At 35.8% G+C, this 17,511-nt stretch overlaps 1 protein-coding gene and 1 pseudogene across 1 annotated transcript; one reads left to right on the plus strand and one right to left on the minus strand.

The window, feature by feature from the left end:
- Nucleotides 1–79: 79 nt before the first annotated feature.
- On the plus strand, nucleotides 80–9,856 carry LOC141827007 (cell division control protein 48 homolog C-like; annotated as a pseudogene).
- Nucleotides 9,857–10,166: 310 nt separating this feature from the next.
- On the minus strand, nucleotides 10,167–17,072 carry LOC141827081 (carotenoid 9,10(9',10')-cleavage dioxygenase). The gene is made up of 14 exons (XM_074714356.1): nucleotides 16,649–17,072; nucleotides 16,220–16,290; nucleotides 15,561–15,575; nucleotides 14,056–14,167; nucleotides 13,670–13,769; nucleotides 13,464–13,526; nucleotides 13,121–13,231; nucleotides 12,858–13,042; nucleotides 12,588–12,723; nucleotides 11,909–12,026; nucleotides 11,729–11,830; nucleotides 10,813–11,064; nucleotides 10,499–10,610; nucleotides 10,167–10,393 (listed from the first exon to the last, which is right to left on the minus strand). The coding sequence occupies exons 1-14, from the start codon at nucleotides 16,898–16,900 to the stop codon at nucleotides 10,364–10,366; spliced, it is 1,659 nt and encodes a 552-aa protein (XP_074570457.1). The 5' UTR covers nucleotides 16,901–17,072; the 3' UTR covers nucleotides 10,167–10,363.
- Between the last annotated feature and the right edge of the window lie 439 nt (nucleotides 17,073–17,511).

Raw genomic sequence — 17,511 nt, forward strand, 5'->3', positions numbered from 1 at the left:
TTTTGGATATTACTATATATAGATCACACGTTAAAAAGAGTCATGTGTTAGAGTTTAAACCCTAGTTCCGCCGGCGAGGAATCGAAACGTTCCCCTTCGTGATGGGAAAGCGAGGAAGGCGGGACATCGGCGGCTCCGCCGCTAGGCTCCTCCGTCGCCGCATCGTTTCCTACGGCATCAACGCCGAAGAAGGTGTTGATGTTGACGATCTCCCTCCGCCTTAGCCGTTGCCGGTGAAACCAGCGACGAAGACGATGCCGGAATTGATCCTGCGAGTCCCGGAATTTCTCGCAGGACGCTAGGACGTGGCGACTCGGTCGAGAGCCGTCTTCTTCGCTCTGAGACGGACGAATCTGTCTTCTACGCCCAGGTAGAGCCGGAATTTTGATCTGATGAAGTCCATGCTTCGCGATGGCTATGGAAAGAAATTCAAATCCTCGAGTCATCAAGTAAGGAAGAACTGGATTTGGAAATGGAGATGGAGAAACCGAGGAAGATGAGGAAGGTGCAGAATGTTATTGACGAAAGTGACCCAGGGCGTGGGACTGAGATCACTATTGAGAAAGAGAATACTGGCGGTGAGATAGTGGATTAGGTGATGAAACAAGGGCCACGATTTTGTGATCTTGGTGGCATGGAGGAGGTTCTTGAAGCAGTGAAACTGAACGTGCTTTTTCCTCTGCTTGTGCCAGAGCTGGTACAGAATTTGGGAATTAAGGCAATTAGTGGAATACTCTTACACGGCCCACCCGGTTGTGGGAAGTCAAAACTTGCACATGCCGTAGCTAACGAGGTGAAATTGCCATTCTACGGGATCGATGCAACTCAAATTGTATCTACTGGTAAAATTGTATCTGGAGTCACTGGTAAGATGACAGTTAACAATTTTTTGTATCTTCTACCATAAGCTCATCAGTTGTTGATGATTTTGCTTTTCCATTTACTCACATGAAGCTGGATAAGTTAACTGCGGTCAACATGCATATATAAGAGCATTGACATGCTATCTGCTTATACTGCACACAATTAAATATCACTTACTGTTCTACTTTTGTTTGGCTAAGAGATTCAATCTGGATGAAAACAATTATCCTTTTTTAATATTATGCCCGGCCATGTATTTTCACCATCAAAATGGTGCATTTTGAGGTGTCAACAACATTGCATACCCATCTTTGCTGTTACTACTAGTTATGCTTCATATCTTGCCTTGTGTTGCTGACATTATAGTTTAAAAAAATTCCTACTTGAGCTGCATAAGAACCATTTAGTTTGAGTTGGAGGAGGACTGCAGAACAGCATATGACCATATATGACATGTAGGCTACAAATGCAGCAAAATAAATCCTATTTTGTTCATTTAAGCTATAGACCAAATTGACTTAAAACCGTAAACTACCCTAACAAGTAGGTTTAAAGTTGTAAGTGTTAATTAAACAGTCCACTTGCAAGTGCTAAATACTTAAGACTTTGATGTTTTCTTATATGCCTCTGCATGCAGCACATATGTTCTGCAGTGATGGACCATATGACTCTTACATACGAATTTGAGACCTTGGTCACCATGTCTGGCAAATGTATCCTTTAGATGGTACTATCAATATTGTGGTTGCTGTTTTGGCTTGATTTGTAGAGCTAGGACAAAATTGACCTTATCATTTGTTGTCACAGCTTAAAAATGAGGATTTCTGTAACAAATAGCGATTTTGATTGGTTCCTTTCCTTTTAGACTTACCATAATCATGGTAGCAATAGCTAATCTTGACTATCGCCAGTATTTAGACTTGTATTACATGCTAGATATAATCCTAGATGCTCTGTTGAGTAATGCAAGACTCCTAATTCTAAAAATCTGAGTGAATATATATTTTCAAAGATTCATATATTTACTGAAGTAACTTTCAATATTACCTATGATAAATGATTACCAGAACATTAAGCTATCATACTATATAGTCTGAATTCACAAGACAAAAGAAGCTGTGTCTTTGCATTCTTGCTTGTAATGGGCATATAGTTGAAACATAAGAGCTAGAAGACGATGGCTCTTGGTTTCTTTCTTGTAGAGATTCTTGGCCATAGAGTTTAAGCAATTTGGCTTTTGCCTTCATGTTTACAGGATCTTAGGTTCTCCATACTTGAAGAGATCTTGTTCTCACAGTTTTAGGACAACAAAATATTAAATCATTTTGTTTGTTTTGCCAATTAAATACCAATTCTGGGAGTTACGATACAATTTTCTCCTTGTGTGGAAGTCTTATGGAGTGACTTTCAATTTTCTCATTTTCTCCTTTTTAAGGATTCCAATTCATGCTTTGCATTGAACTCTAGGTATGGAATAAGAAATGGATCAATTAACCAATTGCCAATCATATCTAGAAATGCACAACAGCTTTACTGGTACACATATGATAGTTAGTGTTTCTCCACTTTATATTGTTGTTTTGCTCTCTCTAGATTTACCACACACTTCAATATTGCTTTTGATATCTCACATTGAATTGCTTAATATTTACGTTTGTATTAAAATAGACAATATGAATTGCCTTATATTTTGTTGATTTAGGTGCTTCTGAGGAGAATATACAAGATCCTTTTTCCAAGGCACATCGAACTGCTCCCTCAATAATTCTTATTGAAGAGATAGATGTCATTCAGGGCCGGCCCTGGGCCAGGGCAACTAGGGCGACTGCCCAGGGCTCACAAATTGGTAGGGTCATAATTTTTGGATTAAATTTCATATTCTTAGCTTTTAATTATTGTCTCTCAAAGAATATTAAAAGTATTCTTTGATCGGATCTAAAAAAAATTGAGCGGTCAACTCTGTAATTCTTTGCCCATTTGTCCATCCCAAAAAAAATTGAACGGTCAACTAGTTTTTGAGCCTTAATCACCGATCTTTTTTCTGTTCATTTCGTCAAGCACAAGCACCAGATCTCGATAAGTTGTGGATCTCGTCACCATATACTTTTTCTGTTCATTCCACGGGTTGTGGATCTCTGCCGCGAACTGCCCCCACATGCCACAACCGCTTCTACAGTTGCACACGCCGCGAAAGTGCCCCTCCATATTAGGTTTTATTGTTCTTTGCTTATTGTTTATTGTTCATAATTATCTATCATCATGAAACAACTATCTGGATATCAAAAAAGACAAAAAAAGAAAAAAGAAAAGAGATAGCCCAAAGCTTAAGAGGTTCATTGAATAAATATTTTAGTAAAGAATCACATGACACAACGGAAAACTTAGTTCAGATTTTAACTAATGAATCAAATGCAAATGAAGATTTTGTTGAAAACAAGAATGATGAAAATGAAGAATTTGTGAGAAACGAAAGTGATGAAAATAAAAAATTTGTAGAAAATGAGAATGAAAAGAATAAAGATTTTAATGATTTAGATGAAATTAAAATTGACAAAGCTAAAGATATTGATAATTGTTGTGATGATGAGCATACAAAAGAATATCAATGTTCGACACCAAGAAATGATTTGAACATATTTGATCCAAGAGTTTGGGATAATCTTGATACAAAAATAAGAGATTTACTTGTGGAAAGAGGTCCTAAAAGAGAAGATATTCTTAAATTTCCTTTAGATAAAGAATCTCGACACTTTTCTCCTACTTATTATGTTCAAATGTTACCAAATGGTGAGACTCGTGATCGAAAATGGTTAGTGTACTCGAAGGAGTTAGACAAAGTATTTTGTATTTGTTGTAAGTTGTTTAAAGTAATACACACTAAAAGTAATTTAGCAAGAGAAGGAGTTAATGACTGGAAACATTTATGTGACAAGCTTAAACAACATGAAAATAGTGTTGAACACCTCACTAATCTGAGAGCTTTTGTTGAACTACAAATGAGATTAAAGAAAACATCGACAATTGACAAGGAAATGCAAGAACAAATTAAAAAAGACACAAAACATTGGAAACACGTTATGTTAAGAATAGTTGTTGTTGTCAAATGTCTTGCTATACATAATTTGGCATTTCGTGGTACACATGACAAAATTTATGAAGATGGTAATGGTAATTTTTTGGGTCTACTTGAAATGATTGCAGATTTTGATCCAATAATGCAAGAGCATTTTCAACTTATTCAAGATAAAAAGATTCATTATCATTATCTTAGTCATAAAATTCAAAATGAGTTAATATCTATGCTAGCCTCCAAAGTCAAGAATGCAATAATTAAAAAAGTAAAAGAAGTAAAATATTTTTCAGTAATTCTTGATTGTACACCGGATGCAAGTCACAAAGAACAAATGACTCTCATATTAAGATGTGTAGATGTTTCAGACACTCCAATTAAAATAGAAGAGTACTTCTTAGAATTTTTAAATGTAGGAGATACAACTGGTTTAGGTCTTTTCAATGAATTACAAGTTGTTTTACAATCTTTAGAACTTGATATTGATAATGTGAGAGGGCAAGGTTATGATAATGGATCTAATATGAAAGGCAAAAATCAAGGTGTGCAAAAGAGATTGCTTGATATTAATCCTAGAGCATTTTACATGTCATGTGGTTCTCATTCTCTTAACTTAGTTGTTTGTGACATGACAAATTCTTGTGCAAAAGCAAAATCATTTTTTGGAGCATGTCAATGTATGTACACCGTGTTCTCTAATTCAACAAAAAGATGGAATGTTTTGCTTGAATATATTGATGGATTAACTTTAAAATCATTATCAACTACAAGATGGGAAAGTCATATTGAAACAGTTAAAGCAATACTATCTCAAACTTCCCAAATTAGAGAAGCTTTGTTCAAATTAGCAGAAATAAGTGAAGACAACAAATTAAGTAGAGACGCTGAAACTTTAGCATCTGGTGAACTTTCAAGTTTTGAATTTATATTAAGGCTTGTTATTTGGCATGATATTTTGCATAAAATTAACTTAGTTAGCAAAAAATTATAATAAGAAGATATGCATCTTGATATTGTTGTAAAACATGTTGTCTTGTAAAATAATGATTCTGGTCTTGTTTCTTTTTTGAAAAATATAGAGAAAATGATTTTGCTTCTGCTATGGTTGATGCAAAAAAATAGCATTTGATATGGAAATTGAACCTGTATTTTCTACAAAATGTAAAATTTATAGAAAGAGGCATTTTGATGAGATTGCAAACACTGAAAGGGAAAATCAATCACCGAAAGAATTTTTTTGAGTAGATTATTTTATTTTAGTGGTCGATAATCAAACAAAATAAAATAATCTACTCAAAAAGATTCTTCCAGTGATTGATTTTCCTTTTCAGTGTCAATCTCATCAAAATACCTCTTTTTATAAATTTTATGTTTTGTAGAAAATACAGGTTCAATTTCCATATCAGATGCTATTTTTTTGCATCAACCATAGCAGAAGAAAATTATTTTCTCTATATTTTTCAAAAAAGGAAACAAGACCAGACAATTGTTTTACAGCAACATCAAGATGCATATCTTCTTGATTGTAATTTTTTGCTAACTAAGTTAATTTTATGCAAAATATCATGCCAAATAACAAGGCTTAATATAAATTCAAAACTTGAAAGTTCACCAGATGCTAAAGTTTCAACGTCTCTACTTAATTTGTTGTCTTCACTTATTTCTGCTAATTTGAACAAAGCTTCTCTAATTTGGGAAGCTTGAGATAGTATTGCTTTAACTGTTTCAATATGACTTTCCCATCTTGTAGTTGACAATGATTTTAAAGTTAATCCATCAATATATTCAAGCAAAACATTCCATCTTTTTGTTGAATTAGAGAACACGGTGTACATACATTGACATGCTCCAAAAAATGATTTTGCTTTTGCACAAGAATTTGTCATGTCACAAACAACTAAGTTAAGAGAATGAGAACCACATGACATGTAAAATGCTCTAGGATTAATATCAAGCAATCTCTTTTGCACACCTTGATTTTTGCCTTTCATATTAGATCCATTATCATAACCTTGCCCTCTCACGTTATCAATATCAAGTTCTAAAGATTGTAAAACAACTTGTAATTCATTGAAAAGACCTAAACCAGTTGTATCTCCTACATTTAAAAATTCTAAGAAGTACTCTTCTATTTTAATTGGAGTGTCTGAAACATCTACACATCTTAATATGAGAGTCATTTGTTCTTTGTGACTTGCATCCGGTGTACAATCAAGAATTACTGAAAAATATTTTACTTCTTTTACTTTTTTAATTATTGCATTCTTGACTTTGGAGGCTAGCATAGATATTAACTCATTTTGAATTTTATGACTAAGATAATGATAATGAATCTTTTTATCTTGAATAAGTCGAAAATGCTCTTGCATTATTGGATCAAAATCTGTAATCATTTCAAGTAGACCCAAAAAATTACCATTACCATCTTCATAAATTTTGTCATGTGTACCACGAAATGTCAAATTATGTATAGCAAGACATTTGACAACAACAACTATTCTTAGCATAATGTGTTTCCAATGTTTTGTGTCTTTTTTAATTTGTTCTTGCATTTCCTTGTCAATTGTCGATGTTTTCTTTAATCTCATTTGTAGTTCAACAAAAACTCTCAGATTAGTGAGGTGTTTAACACTATTTTCATGTTGTTTAAGTTTGTCACATAAATGTTTCCAGTCATTAACTCCTTCTCTTGCTAAATTACTTTTAGTGTGTATTACTTTAAACAACTTACAACAAATACAAAATACTTTGTCTAACTCCTTCGAGTACATTAACCATTTTCGATCACGAGTCTCACCATTTGGTAACATTTGAACATAGTAAGTAGGAGAAAAGTGTCGAGATTCTTTATCTAAAGGAAATTTAAGAATATCTTCTCTTTTAGGACCTCTTTCCACAAGTAAATCTCTCATTTTTGTATCAAGATTATCCCAAACTCTTGGATCAAATATGTTCAAATCATATTTTGGTGTCGAACATTGATATTCGTTTGTATGCTCATCATCACAACAATTATCAATATCTTTAGCTTTGTCAATTTTAGTTTCATCTAAATCATTAAAATTTTTATTCTCTTCGTTCTCATTTTCTACAAATTTCTCATTTTCATCACTTTCGTTTCTCACAAATTCTTCATTTTCATCATTCTTGTTTTCAACAAAATCTTCATTTGCATTTGATTCATTAGTTAAAATCTGAACTAAGTTTTCCGTTGTGTCATGTGATTCTTTACTAAAATATTTATTCAATGAACCTCTTAAGCTTTGGGATCTCTTTTTTTTTCTTTTTTTGTCTTTTTTGATATCCAGATAGTTGTTTCATGATGATAGATAATTATGAACAATAAGCAATAAGCAAAGAACAATAAAACCTAATATGGAGGGGCACTTTCGCGGCGTGTGCAACTGTAGAAGCGGTTGTGGCCTGTGGGGGCAGTTCGCGGTAGAGATCCACAACTTGTGGAATGAACAGAAAAAGGATCTGGTGACGAGATCCACAACTTGTCGAGATCTGGTACTTGTGCTTGACGGAATGAACAGAAAAAGGATCGGCGATTAGGGCTCAAAAACTAGTTGACCGTTTAATTTTTTTTTGGATGGACAAAGAATTACAGAGTTGACTGCTCAGTTTTTTTTTTTCCGATCAAAGAATACTTTTAATATTCTTTGACAAGACAATAATTAAAAATTAAGAATATGAAATTTAACTCAAAAATTAGAGCCCTACCAATTTGTGGGCCCTGGTCAGTCGCCTGGTTGCCCTGGCCTAGGGCCGGCCCTGTTTTCCTTAATACCAAACATTACATGGGACAATGTTGGTGGTCTTACTTCATTGAAAAAAATGTTTGAGAAGATTATAATTGATCGTATAAAATACCCTGAGGTTTATAAGGTAACTTTTTCTCATTAGTTTTCTTGTAGTAATTTCCGTCTTGCGTATTTGTAGAACATTATTCTTTTCTTCAACTTCTCCTATTGTATTATGTTTTCTCCATTCATGATTCTCTCATACTTTCAGAAAATTGGAATCAAATTCGAGGATGGAATTTTATTGTATTGGCCTCGAGGTGGTGGTAAAACATTAATTGTCAAGGCAGTAGCAAATGCTGCAGCAACCAATTTTATTTACATACAGGTTCCCTCAGTCATGCTTTTGGGTAAATGCCTCTTGCTCTAGATGTCTTTCAATGAGAATTGATTCCATTTATTTCTTGATGTTAGGGTCCTGAATTACTGAACAAATATGTTGGTGAAAGTGAGCCGGAAATAAGAAGATTATTTCATCGTGCCAGGCATGTTTTCTTTGATGAGGTAAACGAGACATTATTTATTTGTAAAGATAGGAACTTTTCACAATTATTTGGTCATTATATGGTATTTTGTTCATTATATGTGAGAAAGCAGTGTCTTCTATTAAAACAAGTAGGCACGTTACCCCTTTTGTCAGAGCCTCATTCCACCTTGGGAGCTCATTATCGAGCTCACCCTTTGACAGTTCTTTATATCATATTTCAATATGAATAGATACATTTTATTTGCTTTTATGCTAGCATGCATTACAAGTTTCATTTCTGTGGGAAAAAGTTCAGCTTAATCGCACTAATGTTGTTAGAACTCAATCTACTCTTAGGGTTATGATAGTAATTGTCACCATATAGGAAAATGTTTGTTCTTATTCCTAAATGGGTTTGTGAAAAATTCCTATTTTCAAATTTTGTTTTCCAGAAAGTAAAATTTGAAGTTATCATTAGCTTTTTAATGCTGTTGAATTTATTAGAGGTGAATGGTGTCAATTTTAAAACTGCTTGTTAACTCCGATGCCTCAATCGATTGTGCCTATCCATCTATCTCAGTTTCCGGCATGCATTTTCTTGTCTGTAATACATTATTAGCTATTTGTTTGCAACCTTCATGCAAAAGATGGATTTGATAACTTGATGCGATAGAAAAACTTCTCTTGAATCCAACCATTAGCCATTAGCTTAATCCATGTGGAGAAAACACTTTTAATCCATCTATACAAAATACAAACCAACCTTTTTACTGGTTCTCAACTGCTAGCCATTTTGGCTTGCCATTTGGATCCAAAGTTCAAATAGATCATCCAGCAAGCGCTTGAAAGTTATTTAAGTTTCCATATCTTTGTGCCTAGTAACTCAATCTCCATCAATGATTCCTAGAGTAGGCAGTTGTATCTCTGATGGAGTTTAGTATCTCTGATGTTTTAACGCTAAACAAGCGTTCTGTTCATCCAATAGATTGATGCTTGGGCATGTAAGCGCAAGGGAGAAGATTCACGAGTTGTCGAACAACAATTGGCTCAGGTTTAACTATTAGATCCCTTTTAGTAGTCAGGAATTGACATATGCAACTTGTTACTTTTTATTTTCTTTTGCTCAATCACCTTGTCAATCATGCAGCTACATCTTGAGCTAGATGATGCTAAAGAGCAAAAAGGTGTATTTGTTATTGCAACAACAAACAGGTTTGCTTATTCTATCCTCTCTTAATTTATAAGTTCTCGTGTAGATCAATGCAGTAAGATGATAACCTTTTCAGACCTGATGTTGTGGATCCTGCTCTACTAAGACCACCAAGGTTGGGCAAAGTTGTATATGTTCCATTGCCGAGTTCTGATGATGAACGACTTCTAATATTGAAGACACTTGCTCGAGAGATGACTATTTCAGAATATGTAGATTTGGTTGCTCTATTAGAGAAATGTTCCAACTTTAGTGGTGTTGATCTAGATATTTTTTTTTCTCTCTCCCCTGTGGTTGAGACCTTTTTGCTTGTTATGATACTGCCATTGTTTGTTGGATGCACTAGCAAATTTGAAAGAAAAGTTGATCACTTCTTAACAAGGCCATGGATGACTAACTTAAATATTAAGTTTTTGTGCCTAGTCTTGATCTGTGCTTAATCACTGTATTTTGAATTCATTATTTTGTCTAGTCTTGATCCTATTTTGTCTTGATTTGGCGCATTTCATTTTGAATTCATTATGTATGTAGATTTTTTTATACTGTGAATATACTAATTAATAATTTTTAAGCTGCAAATGTATAGATTAATGGGTTTAATAGCAGCACGAAACTTTTAGAATGAGTGACTAGTCAGTCAACTTTTATCTCGTCACCAGTCAAGTGATAATAATTAATGAGTGTAAACACAGCTTGATGGTTATGCCAATTAAGCTAACTTGTAGGCGAGATCAAGCATTCTGAGAGACATTTGAATTAACTCAGTCCCTTATTAATTCATGCTCACTTCAGTTTATACGTATACACAGTATGTATAAGATAATATTGTCTAATTTGATCGAATTAAGTAGTACAAGGGTTGATGATCAGTAGATATCAGATCAAGGGGAAGAAGCTTCAAGCCTCTACCTCTGCTAAATCTCTTATTGGGAAAGGAATGAAACCTTTCATGCCTCAGCTTGGCGTTGAAGTTGATCCTGCAAGGGAATCAGAAAACCAATAGAATATTAAAAAAAAAAAAATAGAAACAAGAATAATGAAGGAACTTCAACAGTTCGATCGAGTAGCGAAGGATTGCTAACCTCTGTTACAAAGAAGGCATGAAACCCATAAGGCACCCTGTGTGGAAGTTCAACAACTGCCACTGGCTCCGCGGACATTGTCTTCGCATCTATTACATTGGCTGCTGATTTCCTTCAAGTGTGAAACAAGAAAAACAACAGAAACTTCAGTCAAGATGTTGTTTTACAAAGATAGTTCATTAAATAGATTGAGCGACGGTTAGGAAGTTCTTAAACAAAACAGACGATATTAGAAGCCCTGTTAGCTTTTAGGTCGATGTGTCACTAAATCAGTTTTAAGTGATGTGTGCTTGAAATAAAGAGGAAGACTGTACCCTGTGTTCTCATCGTGAACGAAGAAGATTAAGTAGCCATCGTCCTCTTCTGATGTAATCCCAGATTGGCGTGGCACAAATATTGCCTCAGAACCGTATCGTCCTGGTCCGAGATCAAATATTCCTTTAATATTGCCTCCGACCTCAAGCTTCTTTTTACCAGCTTCTGGCTCCAGATGCAGGTCAAATTTAATTATGCCCGTTACCTTTGCGATGCTGTCAAGTATAGTGCCATACACATATCGTTGTTTCCTGAAATGCAAAAAATTAGTAATAGACGAATTTGATTCAAGCATCCTGGTTCATTCTCAAATCAACCTTTTGACAGGATTCTGAAATTAAGGTAAATAAACCAAAAGCATTCAAGCAACTATTTCCAAGCAGCGAGTTCTCGGCTTCTTGCCTATATGTATTTCCATCTTGTTAGCACAACATTTGTTTTTTTTTAGCATTGAGAAGTCTAGCTAGCAAGATTCTCCTAGTAGCCAGTGACATTGTTGTTTAGAAAGAAAGTTCCACTTCATTATTATTCCCATGTTGTTCATGGGATCCCTAAATCAGTGCAACCTTGCAACATGCTGATTGACCAACCTTAATGTGAAAGTTCCAAGTACAGCACTATTTCGAAGGAATCCTTCAGATCCATATGTGAACTTGTGCAACATGCTCCTCGACACATCCCTCCCAATATCGAATCTCAAGATACAGTACTATTTTTGTATGAACTCTTCAGATCGCATATGTGAACTTGTACGAACACAGAAATAATTATCTAAGTTTTGGAATACATAATATCCCAAGTGATGTTGTGCCAGTGTGTGTGCTACCATCACATGAGCATCATCAAACCTTACTGAGCAATTCAAAGTTGAATATACAGCTTAATATTGTAAGGAAAGGAGTAAAAAAAAAGTACCTTCCGGTGTAGTTCTCGTTGATCCTTGGAAAATCAACTGCAGAGGCAGAAAGTCTCTTCTGTGATGCGGCACCATTTTTCATATTGAATCTCATCTCATACCTGACATTTAGAACAGTGTTTAAAATGGAGAAATAGTGCGATCAAGACAATATTTTCCAATAACTAACAGATACATACAGCTCATTTGTGAAATTCTCGAGATGATCTTTGGCAGGTCCATTTACCTGGTCCAAATCAGGATTCTGAAGGCGGCAGGTTATTAAAACAACCTCATCACCTTCCTCCCAAGCATTTGCTGATCAAATGTATCCATGAAAACCATCAAATATGATGCTCATTTTGATTTAGAAACAAAACAATGGCATGAGAATGGTCCTGTTTTGGTTGATTTCTAAGTCACGTTATATAACTGATGTTTTCTTCAATATTTTTGTTCTTACATTATCTAAATCTTGACCTTCATGATGATTAACATCTTCACAATGCAGGTAGAGAAATTTAGGATGCTCTGAATGACACACATGCAAACTCTTTATTGCGGTTATTATATGATGTAACTCTTATTTCTGCAGTTGCTTTCGCATTATTTTTGAACTTCCAATCTCCTGAAAGTTGCCCTTCATTGCTCTCTACAGTTGCCTTACAAATTATCACAGAATATACTTATGTGTCTAAATGAGTAGATATGGTTTACGATTCGCGATAGAAGAAGAGCATCAAGAAAACAAAAGCATTTCACAAGTACCATCAGGAATTATGTAAAAAAACATGAAGGAAGATTGCAGCCAGATGTGTGTGCCACATGCGTGTGAAGCTCCATCAATACGAAAGAATTGGAGGACTATAAGAAGCTCACCATTGTGAAATATAAAGCAATTTGGAAGCTCAAACCATCGAATCAATCGGTCATCCTTTGCATATCTAGCAAGTATACCGAAACGAGCTTTCTTTGTAGCATCAAAATTAAATATGAGTTTTCCCTTCACCATGTCCTGTAATCAATTTCATCCACAATATCAGGAATTATCAATAGCATTTCCTACATGCTTTCTCTCGGCATAAGAAGTCTATGTTACCATATTGTAGAACATTCATTTGCTAACTAATAGGTCAGATCGTCGTATACCTTTGGTGAAAAGTACAAAGGCAGATCCATAAAGATAGCGTAATTTTCAGTGATAGCAAAATCATGCATCATAATGGCAGCGGGTATTGTTATTGGTACTGGATCAAGCATTTCACCATCTTTAGTAATGACTCGATAAGTAACATAGGGTGCTGTCTGTGAGTAGCCAAAGGTAAACATTTCACCTGCATGAAGGAGAAAAGTCTGTTAAGAAGCACTTCGTGTAATGCGATCGAAGATAACTTTCTTCAGCTGATATTTACCGGTGAATGGATCAACCTTTGGATGAGCAGTAAATGAATGTTTCAACTTCTTCTCATAATCCAACAAACCAAGGGTTTGAAGATCTCCATCTTCTAGGACTTTAACAACATCTAGAGTAAGCAGTGAGATTCTTCAGTGCAGGGCTATTTGGTTACTCGTAAGTACCAGATCGATCAAAGTCAGCTACAATCTAAGAACCATGTAACCAAACAGGAAAATCTATGCATATGCATGTTGTTCTAACATGTATCAAAGTTACTAATTCTAGGGAAAGAAGCATGAGGTGTAATATCATACGATAGCCATCTTAGGAAAAAACCTAGGCGATACACGATTACTTACATGGCTTATCGGCTTCTGACAAAGCCAAAAGTTTCCCATGATGGTATATTAGAGCTGTATTAGCTGGAAGCAAGTCATGACATAAAGGTTAATCCTCTAGACTACAATCAATGTTAACCTCAATCAAGTAATTGGTGGGTACAATTACCTTGTCGACCAAAAAATGAATATCGTTTACATACAAAAAAAAAACAAAAAACCAGTACCTGTCCCCACGCCATATGAAACATCTAGTACTTTCAATTTTGCTCTAAGAACTTGCATTTGGACCATGAACAATCCAAACAGTCCTTTGAGATCCCCAACCTAATGACAACATAGTGAAAATATAAATTAGGAATTGAATGGGGTTCCAGATGTGGATGTGGCATGACGATATGTTTACAATGGAATCCATAAAATAGCATTGTAGCACACAGCCTAAATTAGTTATTACAAAGCATGACATTAGCTTTTTCTACCTGAGCAAGCAAGACTAGATCTAAGGTAAAGATTTGAAGATGGTAAACTCATGATGAAAATAAAGAAGAAACAGGGACTGGGGAATGATTAGTCTTACTGGTGTATCTTGAAGCATATAAAAAAAAAATACCTTCATAAATTTTGCTCCACCAAAATGTTCTTCTTGCTTAAGACGTGACGTCTTGACGTAACGTGAAACATAAGTTGCTTTTCCATCTTTGATGCGCACACCATGAATCATTCTGCAAAGTCCCGTGAAGAATATGCATTATTGAAGAAACTACAACTTTAAAGGGGCAAGGATCAGACGGAATTTATCTAAAGAAAAATATAGTTTATCATCAATGAAACATGAACATTACTATGGAAACACCTATTTATGTAAGCATCTAACTCTTTATTACCATGCAAATGCATATTCCTATAAGCATCTGACTCTTTATTGTCAGTTATGTTTTAAGGATGAAGAAAAGTAGGTTAAACATAAGCAGGTAAAAAACACATTGGAGGCCTTGGCAGTGATGTCTTTGATGCAGAACTAAAAATACAAAAAATTTCTTCACTATGTAGCTTTCACAGATTTATATAGACAAGAGAGGCCTACAAGTAGAAGGGTTTGATGACCTTTAATATGGTCTATCAATATTTATCGTAAACTATGAATGAAAAATCAACGATATAACATAAGTATGCTACTAAATGAACCAATGTGCGCAGACCATTGAGAGCATGTTGAGGGCCTTAGGAACCAATCAACTATCAGGTAAGAATATTAAGACTCTGATGCTAGGCCATCAGTGAAGCATACATCTAAAATAGACAATCCTATAATGCATCTAAATAGAACTCTTGATCCTATGACTTTTAAAGAATTAAAACTCTATGCTAAACTGTTCTTTTTTCCATTCGTCAAAATGCACTTTGTAACAGGATCATACACATAAATTGAAACCAAAAATATACAGACAGAGAAAGAAGTAAAGGTTGTATCTCTGAACATGTGTGATATGCTAGAACTGCCCAAGTCACATGAGTGCTGCTGAAGCAATATTGTGAAGTACAATAAGTTACACACACACTACAGAAGCTCACTCATGATAGTAAAACAGTTGAAATTTTCAGGGGAAAAATGTTATAAGTACTTACAATGTTGGCATTGAGAAGGAAACCTATTGATCAGATAAGATAGGTACTAGTGAGAGTAAGCTCAGTTCTCTTATTGCAAGGAATTACATTGCACTTGATTACTGCTGCCTAATTCAATATAATATTATGTGTGCAAGTACTATGTTATCGCTTCCATCTTAATAGCTGAAGACTATCACAAACTCAAGCAAGCACAATGTCTGCAGTACAGTTGCAGCAGAGTTGGTCTCTTACTGTGTAACATGTAGAAACATCCATCTGCTCAAACATGTCAAATATTTAGGATGAATCATCTTTTCTATGAAATCAAAATAAAAAACTCAAACTATAGCCATATCATAAATCATCATTGTTCTATTATTTTCATGAGAAAAAGTAATCCTTGTCAATGAAACTTAGATATAATTTGCATGACATATCTACACGAGGACTAAAACACAATCGGGTATATCTGACTTGGCTCCATATAACAATATGATTAGTACATACCCATCGCCATCAAACCTGCACAAAGTAGAAGAAAATTAAATCAAATCATCAAAATGAGGAAAGTTTTAAGAAACTTCAGGAAGTATGCTGATACATGCCTTTCTCGCACTTACCAAAGTACCCATGCGAGTGACAAGAGAAAGAAACATAAAGAGATATAACCAAATATAGCATTTGGTATAAAATTATAAAGGCTGATACCTAAAACAGAGATGCTTATAATCCACATCAATCATTCAAATGTTTCTGAATTTACAATTTATAGAAGCCCATGGATCAGGAAAAAAAAAGAAGCAGATTAAGCAAATAATGAAGCTTGATTTAGCTAGTGATGTGCTTATCACCAGATACTGACTGGTGTTTAAAAGGGAGAACCAAGAATCTAAGATCTGCAGCCAAGACAATACAGTGTGTCAAGCTATCAAATGCATCTTCTGAATCATGGTCTACTCAACGAAGTAGTAGTCATGTTAAAAGTAAACTGAACAAAAAGCTGCTCTTGTCCAATTTAACAAGCAAAAGAGAGAATAAAACCTACAAAAGCCGTTCTAGACTAAGTACAATAAATAGGTGGCATTCATATTCAATAACACGATCAAGGATGTAAGAAACAAAAACAACTTGGAAAATCAAAACGGTTAGCATTTGGTAGAAAGTACCAATGATAGCCAGCCACAGGAACAAACTTGGGATTAGGTCCTACCCTGACAAATTCCCCATTCAAACATCCCTGCCAACCAAGATATGAACAGGTTAGAATCTTCTCTAAGAAAAGCTAGTCTTGGAGAACTCAGATAGATTTTCAATTACCTGTAGCTAACGAGGACACAGTTTCAGTTTATAAGAAAGCTCTAAAGATTGGAATCTACAATCCCTTTAATTAAAGACCCGGAGATTTTTTTTTGGGTAAAAAAAATCTACCAAGGAATATCGTAACTCTGCCAGAAATAAAGAAAAGATGGCACTTTGACTTGAAAAATCACCGTCCCCATTCAAAAAATCAACACAACTACGCCCGAATCGAGCATTTACCAACCCGTTCCCAAAATAACTGCCATCGAGATAGAGGTTTTTGGAAACGGACTCACCGGCAGGGATCCGTGGACGGGCAGGTCGCGGGCGGGCGGGGTCTCATCGCGGGCGGGAGCGAAGTTGCCGGAAAGGTAGTGAAGGGGAGCCTTAGAATCGTACATCAGGGCGACGAGGACCCGCTCGATTAGGTCAACCGTCTTCGACACCAACCCTTTCTTCGGCTTCGGGTTCACCGCCACGATGCCTCCGTTCTCCTTCTCCTTCTCAAGGATCAGCTTCTCGTCCACGGTTCCCATGGCGCCGTCCATCGACTTCGCTCCTCCTCCTCCTCCTCCTCCTCCTCCTCCTCACTACTCGACGAACCGGCGACGGACAGCGACCTGGGAGGGAGAGTGTGTGAGAGAGAGAGAGCGAGACGTCAGAAATTGGGAGGGAGTGGAAAGCAACGGCGGCCAGAAACTTCAGTGGATCACGGCCGCGGACGAAACGAGAGATTCACAACTGCACTCAATCCGTTTATACATCGAAAAGATTAATTGTTTTTATAAAATTATTTTAGATTTCATCTTCTTCTAGATTTAATTATCGCGCGAAAACAAACTGTTTGTATAAAAAATTGCCACGGCCATAGATTTCATAATAAATTTGAAAAAAGTATTTTTGTGCCGATTGAAATGACTGAACTACCCTCCAATTTCGTCCAGCGGGACCCGATCAGCCCAGCAGTCCGCTTTCGACGCGTGCGCGCTCGCACTCGCTCTCGCGCGGGTCCCTCCGTCACGGAAGCGGATCGCGATTGGTAGTCGTCCAGAACCTACGTTTCTTCATCCACCCACTCTGGTCCCTTGTGGGCCCCATGCAAAGCTCGCCATTCACCGGACGGGTAAGAGTCGTCCCGTAACAGAAACCAAAAAAAGGC

The sequence above is a fragment of the Curcuma longa genome, chromosome 4, assembly GCF_044706935.1.
Source record: "Curcuma longa cultivar G26 ecotype Majalengka, Jawa Barat chromosome 4, ITB_CL_G26_1.1, whole genome shotgun sequence".
NCBI lineage: Eukaryota > Viridiplantae > Streptophyta > Magnoliopsida > Zingiberales > Zingiberaceae > Curcuma > Curcuma longa.